Source organism: Lampetra planeri, chromosome 5 (genome assembly GCF_965212315.1).
Source record: "Lampetra planeri chromosome 5, kcLamPlan1.2.h2, whole genome shotgun sequence".
Classification (NCBI taxonomy): Eukaryota; Metazoa; Chordata; class Hyperoartia; order Petromyzontiformes; family Petromyzontidae; genus Lampetra; species Lampetra planeri.
The window spans coordinates 15,163,889-15,172,227 of NC_136111.1; the positions used below are offsets into that span (position 1 = coordinate 15,163,889).

Consider the following 8,339-nt stretch of genomic DNA (forward strand, 5'->3'; position numbering starts at 1 on the left):
GTGACTTGGACTCGAGTCAGACTCGAGTCATGAATTTGATGACTTGCGACTCGACTTGCATAACAATGACTTTGTCCCACCTCTGCTAAAAACCACCCCAGAACCTCCGAGCGCCGCTCCACGTGGAGACATCCATGCAGCGGTGCATCTTCCTGTTAAGCCGAAGACTGGTGTGACGTCCAATGCAGTTGACAGCTGCAAGCACAAGGCTCAAAAACCATTGCCTTCCAACTAGACATGTAATTCACAAGCTCAGAAAATTAAGCCTTGGCACTTGCCATATACTCCCACACACAGCTATGCTTGGTTACATCGACTTTTCATGTGGGGGTATAAGTGAATCGTGCTTCTGGCTATATCCAATGTCATTTCACGCGGGTATGTGTAATTGAAAGGTTTTACATATACATGCTCCACTTCTTTCGACTGTCATGCAGACTATAATGTGTCACTCCACCCCATCATTGATAAGATTTGCCATTTAAATTCATTCGCTGGATATGCATCTTCAGTTGAGATGCCTAATCTCAGGATCCTACCACCATGCACAGGAAAAGACCTTGTGTGCATTCATATGCATACAACCATTACTGCCACTGCATAGTCCAACATGGTCTTTCACTCGAAGGAAACTAGTATGAGCAACGCTAATGATATTAAAAGTTTATTCCACAAAAGCCACAACCTGCCTTCAGGTGTATATACCGTTTATTGGAATTACTGCAAGTGTAGTTTACAAATGCTCAAGTTTGCTCCCAATGACAAAAAACACAAAACTAAGAAAAATCCACTTTCAACATTTATTGAAGTGTTGAGCAGCTGACATTAGGAAACTCGGACATCTTGCTGCAATGTTTTGGAACAATGGTGTTAACCTAAAGTGGTGGGGGGAAAAAAACAAGATTATCTTCAAATCAGAAAACTTTAAATGCAACCTTCTTCTGTCGTTAAATACTAAACATGACCTACTGAAAACATTGTTTATATTACATATTCAATTAAAATGTTGTGCAGTAGTATTATAATTTGGATACTTCACATCAGTACATTATAACAATTATGTACACACTGCATGTTTATTAATTTCCAGTACATTTAAAACATTGTTGCAGAGTATGGTATTTTGGCAAACTCACCCTTCTACAGCTGCATCTCGGGGAACTCGAAGTTGACATCTTTGCCCGTGAGTTTCTTGTACACAGCAGAGAACGTTTCAACCTGTACAAGCAAATCAATTAGATGATCCCTACAACGTGCATTGATGAGAATATCATATTCGGAACACTTCCCATTTCTTCAACAAAAGCAACAGTATACAATGTTATTATGCAGGTGGTAAAATAAATGTACATCAATGTACAGCTATGCTTAAAGCGTTCACTCAGCACATGCACTCAATATAACTACAGTTTAAAAATTATCTTATTTTATCTTATTAAATTTGAAGATCGAAATGAAAGGTTTCTATTTTGGGGCATCCTGTTACAAGTTTATATTTGGTTAAGTTCAGTCCATTAAACTGACAAAAAAAAATCACTTGGTTAACGCCTCACCTTGTGTTCCACATTGTTTTGCTGAGATTTGTCCAGATGAACCTTAATAAGTCGGCTGGCATCCATCTTCACGCGAATTCGCTTTCCCACAATCTCACTTGGAAACACCAGGTCCTCCAGAATGGCATCATGCACGGCAGTCAGTGTGCGGCTGAAAAACAGGAAAATAACAAGTGTTTCATGACTGGCTTCTAAACTGGGAGAAAGAATGAACCGGAATGACAATACGCAGGAAGGCATCACAGTGGAGAATATCAGGTAATAGGCACGTTTCAGCTTAATGTAGAGATCAAGGGAATAAAATAATGCAGGTGGGCAGTGGAGGTTCAGATGTAATATAATGTAAGTATGACAAGGTTTTAAAATAAACCTGTGTAAATTTTAGCTAATGTACAGGTGAACTGAGAGATAAATTCCTGATCTGTCATTTCTCACAGCCAGATTGGTCAAGGAGTTTAAGAACAGCATGCTGCAATCAAGGCAATAGCAGTCTATGGAGAGCAGTTTGAAATCCAGGGAACCCAGTCGTGGGGTAAGGAAAACTGGGCGAGATGATTGTAGGTGCATTATCAATGATTTGTTAATGGGTGAGTTAGGAACAAGGTACTGAAGAGACGATTTAGATATTTTGGGACAGGTAAAGAGTATTTTTATGACCTGCATAGATTTAAAATGGTATTGACTTCCAAGCTCTGGAAATTATACCCTAACAATTGAATACTTTGGGTAAGGGGATAAGCATCAGCAAGATAAAACCTTCAAGAAATAAAAAGTAATAAGAATTAACATTTTATAAAGGTAGGTCCCAATGAACCATGTATGGAAAGCAGGGAATAAATAGAACCATGGTAAATGGCAGAACTAGGGGGTAAGGGCCAGTTTAAAAAGGTGAGTTTCCAAGACTTAAAATAATATAGCAAACGATTCTGACTGTCTTATTAGCAGAGGCAAAGCATTCCAAAGCCTGGGAGCTGCACTGGCAAATGCCCCATCACCCCAGGAAATCAGCCTTGACCTCAAGAGTCCTTAGAAGGCGACCCAAAGATCCCAGTGACTCGCTAGTGTATAAAGATGATCACAGATCCTGTAAATATTGCGGGGCTTGTAGGTTAGCAGCAGGATCAGCAAGTGGGAGAAGGTAAAGACATGAACAAAGGTAGGGTTTCAATCTGATTATAGCACAGTCGATGCAATCTCAACCATTTCATATTTTATCTTTTTATTGACTGTAAAAATGTTGATACAAGCAACCAAGTAATCTTATAATTTAATCATAGAAAATGTAATCCTACCATGTGAAAAAAGGCAATAGCCTGCATTCATATATGCTGAAAAAATTATATTTTGATCGCAAATTGACGTGAATTGTTGGCAATTGAAATAGAACATGAAGGTTCGTCTAGTAGGGTGACCAGTGGAATTAAGATCCACTTGCCACTTTCTCCAAAGCAGTCCTTTTCTTGGCCATCATTTGTGATTTTCACTTCATGCCAGAGGGGGTTTCGGACATTACTCAAATCGAAATTTTCAAAAGGAAGCAGCGGAGCAATCTGCAATAAGCAGAAAGAAACACCAACTAAATGAAGCAGGCTTTCCCAAGAGGTATAATCATATCTTCATTTATTTTAAGTAATAATGGCCTGTATTCAGCCAATTTAAATGCATTTCTGAGTTTTGTTATTGTGTAACCATACATTATCTGCCAAGGTTAACTGTTATTGCTATACCACCCTCATGTCTTGTGCATAGTACCAGCTATAATGTGTACCGACTACTGGTATACGGCAGCCGTTGAAAAAGGGAGTAATTTTTTGCGGCTAGTTTCCTTTAGGTAGTGTTAATACCAGTCAGTTGATACAATATCTGTTGAGCCATACGTAGCCAACCATGCTAATCGAAGGTGAGATCGTGCAAATAAAACGAATATAAGAAATTACACAAACGTAATGCAGGCAGTGTCGTAAGATGTGCAGTGAAAAGTGGTCACTTAAGCAGTAGGAAAAGAAATAAATGAAAACAGTGTGCAGGTTGAGTTGCCTTAGGAATTACATCAGAGCAAAAACAAATCTCATTGGAGTCTCAATAATTAACAGGTTCTCACCTGGTTAAAAATGCAATGACTGGTGTCAGCACGATATTAAGTTTCACCTAATATGTATAGTGACGTATAAGAGCTGGGTTGTCTAGCCAATGAACAGAATACCCTTATCTGGGATGACCTTATAACCAGTACAAACATTAGTGGGTTATACATGTAATCGTTTTGAAACATAACTTTTAAACATGGTTTTACATGGTCAGTTTAGTCAAATCCATTTAATTAAAAGTGGTTTCTTTTTCTTCATGTGAACATTTGGCTTGTGTAATTTAAGGATCAGGAAATTCATTACCTCCTGGGACGCTTCTGCTTGTTCTTTGTGCGGCTTTTGCGTGTTGGCTTTGGCAGAATCCTCCTCTGTGAAAAGCAAGAAAATTAAGTTGAGCCACTCACTGCATCAAAACATTGTAATCACTCAAGAAATAAAACTACTAATCTTCTCGCAAGTTGCTCTCAAGCTGCAGTGTTGCCATCGCTCAACTTTATACTTTAATTTTTGTGACGTGGCAAGCAAATCAATATTCTCTCAATTTGATGAGTTTTTTCGTGAATTGGTGACTGGACAGAACCCAGGACCCTCAGCAGTAACCCCTAAACCACCCAACGCCTATCCATTATTTACATTTAACCAAGGAAACCCAACAAAATGGAGTTTGAGGACCAATAGCCGCACCCATAGATCTTGCGGGACATGATGGATGTGAAAAAAGGAGACAATTATTTAGATTAAAATTTCATACATCTACATTTTAAGAAAAATATAATGTAGGCTAATGGGCAGAGTAATCTCAAGATTAAGTATTTTACCTGTGCAATGAAGACAACGTGTTTGCCACTGAACTTCTTTTCCAGCTCTCGCACCAGACGGACCTGGATCTTCTGAAAAGCCTTCAGCTGGGGAACTGGGACGAAGATAAGGATGGCTTTCCTGCCACTTCCAACGTCAATTTCCTGTTGAAACACAAATTCACTGGGTTTCAAAATAAAGTTATCACGACAAAATGTATCTGCAACTGTACACAGTAAAACAAAAACACCATACCAGATTTAAAATTTCAACAATTCAAGTTCAGACAGGGTATGTGAAGTTTATGGATTTGCACAATCCTCACCAATGTCACTTTGGCAACAAAAGTCCAGGTCTCAACACCATTCCAAGACCAATTACACAATCGCACTGTTATATTAGTGGCACGCCATCATAATAAGCGCTCAATTTATTAAGCAATAAATTCTGAACATTCTGAATGTTTTAATTTGCTAAAATGTTTCTTTATTTACACCACACTGCAGCAGCTTTTCCCTCAAGTCACAGCTGTATATTCATTTACAGCATAACATTCCCATCCACAAAATCATAAGTGAGAAATTGCTACGAAAATACAACTGAATAAAACCTGTGTACACAGTGGAGTCGCATACACACAATCACTAAATCTATCTGTGCAGAGATTTGAGCAATGTCCCCATGGTCTCCTCCAACATGCGACTCAATAGATTTTGATAAACCCTACCCAGAACCCTCCTGAAAAACAATCTTTAAATGAGGTGGTTTCCTGGTAAAACGTGTATTACATACATTTAGACATGGATATTCATATTACCTACATGAAAAAAACCTAAGCATACAATACATAACCTCACACACAAAGATAACCTTCAATAATATGAAAAACAATTACATATCCATTTCTGTTGTCAAGGTTTACACTGACATAAAACACACACACACACACCCACCCCCCAAAGCTTCTTACATGTGCACTAGACAACTTCTCACAAGCCAAATGTCCACATCAGCAGACTCCCACTCCAGTTACAATTTAGGATTTAACCAGTGAAATGCGAAATTGACATCCATGCTATTGTACATTCCAATACAGGGGCCAGGAAAGAGCAGAGGAGCACACTTGTTTCAACACAACATGCGAGTATGCCAAGGCATTCAGCTCTGCCATGTCAATGACAAGAATACACACGGGACATCCTCGCAATGTAGCAATGGACAGAAACTCCAAGTGTATTATTTGGGCATTTGTGGTATCTCCACATACAAGTACCTATTTGTAAACGGACACCGCAAAATGCAATTATAAACGTGATACCTTGGCCGCTGTGATGTAGAGCTCCCGGAGCTGCGCTTTCAGGTCCGAGTTCATCTCCAGCTCCAAAATCGCCTGCAAGTGGCCCACCACAAACGTCAACATGTACAAGCCGATAAACAGAAGAGCTGAACACATTTCAGAATCGCACAGCATATCTGGAGTTTTGACCAAATCACCTGTAATGCGGTAAATTGAGTAGAGTTGGATAAGGATTGTGCTTGGATGGGCGACCACCATTCACAGGTTGTCAAAAGAGCTGCAAGTTTGGTGAGCGGCAGCAAACTCGATTGTTGTACTGTACTTTTAAGATCCTAATTCAATGCTTCCTGTATTCATCAACCCACAATGATCAGTGAGGAAGTATGACAAAATAAACCCCATGACCAACATGACGTGCAAAGGCCTTCATCCAGCAGTGGAATAAAACTAGGTTGCACACAGCACGTTTTACTGAAGCTCCTCATGCTTGCACTTAAAGACACCTCACCTGCGAAATTCCGGATTCGAACTCATCCGGCTTTTCGCCATTCGGCTTCACGATCTTTGCACTCGTGCTGTACATGATGGGAGCTCCTGTACACACAAGACACATAAAAAAGAGCCACAATTAGCCCATCAGATCACAAGCAGCAGACGCGATGGAGGACTGTATCTAATATAATAGATGGTCACGGCACACGGGGTGGGGGTCGAACCAGAAACTCGCCACCTTTCAAATGTTTGGGTTTAATTCACGCTCGCCTGAGAAGGCCGAAGGGAGGTACGGTATAAGTTCAGATAATAACCGTCACCGACTCACAAATGCATGTTGTACTAACTTACACTCATATCCCCACATATACAAAATGACAGTATGTAACGTTGAAATTATTTCGCACTGTACGTAGCCAACCGTGTATTCGGGCTAAGGCCCTTCAAGCTACAAAGCGGCTTTTTAAACAATGCACCAACTCAGAACACCCACACACACGTATCTACTGTACTCGCTTCCATACGAACTCGCATACAGTAGACGTACAGTATGCACTCGCATCACAGCCGACATACTCCACTAAGTGACATCACCACAGAGCCGTGTCGTGCCAGGCTAGGTGCATGGCAAGTTACTTTCAGTTACACACACGTGGCTCAAATACCACTTTAATTCGCAAACACGCAAGTATGCACACACACACTGTACTTTCACAGCCATCGACACACACACGATACGTACACTGCCGTGTACACACAGACGAACACACAGACACTACAACACTCGAGATTTCTACCCGGCGTCCGCTACAATCCATCGCCCGCAGTGTTGCGAATCGCTTACTCCCGCCATGGCGCTCGAGCAACCAAGCACCTCCCTGGCCGCCCACCCGCCCTCCCGCAATCCATCAAACATCTCTCGTCAAACTCCGCCATCCGCGTCAGTTTTACCGACGATCCGGTCAAACGGGGCCCCGCGAGCTTAGCCCCGCGCTCGTATTTGTCCATTCGCGCGTCGTCTTAGCGGCTACGAGACGCGGATTCTCAGTGCGCCCATCGCCTCACCTCGCGGAGGCCGTGAGCAGAGGCCGCGGGGAGAAAGGAGAGAAGTCTCGCGAGATCTCACCTTATATATAAAGTCGGGCGGGAGACTACGGCAAGCCGCTGGTGTCCGAGACTAGCACGAAAGGCGTTTTACGAAACGCGGGTTATCGCTGCGTTATTTTACATTGAATGGTTATTACACGCTATTGTGCTCAGTTTAAGTAAATGCAACGCCTGCACATACGTTGAACGCACCAAACGCTTGTTTACTGTGCTTGCTTGCGATCAGAGTGTTGTTTCTGATTTTGATTGAGTTGATTATTAGTTTACAGACAAACACTAATTACGGGGTTCTGTGCAGAATTATGAGGAAATGCACTTTAAGACAATACTCCATACTCTGTCTCACTGTATATACATCGTATGTTTAGTCCATCAGCTTGTTGGATTTCCGGACACATTTAACCCAGCAACATTTGTTTCAGCAAGCAAAGCTCTGGACCAGTTTCGACCTTATTTGTCTCATCAGCAGGGTCGGGCTTGTTAAACAAACATCGCTTGATACTCTTAGTTTTATCGGTAAAGTCACGTAGGTAAAAAAATGAAAAAAAAAACGATTTATTAATTTTAATTTCATTTTTTTTACCTACGTGACTTTACCGAAAAAACTAAGAGTATGAATCCTTGCAGTCACGAAAGCTTCAAATCTAGAAACATCGCTTGAGTTGCCACAGGTTATTGGCAAGAGAATGTCATCTAAACTCTGGGGCCTCTGTGCAACGCAAACATCAACATTGCACGCATTGTTGGTTAAAGCCCGAGAATTGTCCCATCAGTCAATATTTCAGAAGTAATTAATTCTAGTTCACGAAGCCTGTCTTCGCCAGGCAAACATTTTAATAAATATAATAATTAACCTGATATATATTATGATAATAACATGGTTTTCCCCCTTTTTTCTGGCAACAAAACTGAAACATTTTTACAAGGATTCATGTCTGCATTAACCACGATACTTGCAGTCAAAATGCAAACAAAAAACACACTATGATAATATATGCATTGTCC

At 40.9% G+C, this 8,339-nt stretch overlaps 1 protein-coding gene across 1 annotated transcript; it reads right to left on the minus strand.

Annotated features, from left to right (window-relative positions):
• Positions 1-786: 786 nt before the first annotated feature.
• On the minus strand, positions 787-7,385 carry RPS7 (ribosomal protein S7). The gene is made up of 8 exons (XM_078594653.1): positions 7,293-7,385; positions 6,244-6,329; positions 5,757-5,828; positions 4,459-4,602; positions 3,944-4,008; positions 1,554-1,704; positions 1,137-1,218; positions 787-875 (listed from the first exon to the last, which is right to left on the minus strand). Exons 2-7 carry the CDS (start codon positions 6,316-6,318, stop codon positions 1,141-1,143), a joined length of 585 nt encoding a protein of 194 aa, XP_078450779.1. The 5' UTR covers positions 6,319-6,329; positions 7,293-7,385; the 3' UTR covers positions 787-875; positions 1,137-1,140.
• Positions 7,386-8,339: the final 954 nt, after the last annotated feature.

Coding starts and splice junctions, on each gene's coding strand:
- RPS7 (XM_078594653.1), bottom strand. CDS start 6,318: ATGTACAGCACGAGTGCAAAGATCGTGAAGCCGAATGGCGAAAAGCCG. Junction 1,705..3,943: donor AAGCAGAAGCGTCCCAGGAG/GTAATGAATTTC, acceptor CCTGTTTTTCAG/CCGCACACTGACTGCCGTGC. Junction 1,219..1,553: donor AAAACAATGTGGAACACAAG/GTGAGGCGTTAA, acceptor TTGCTTGTACAG/GTTGAAACGTTCTCTGCTGT.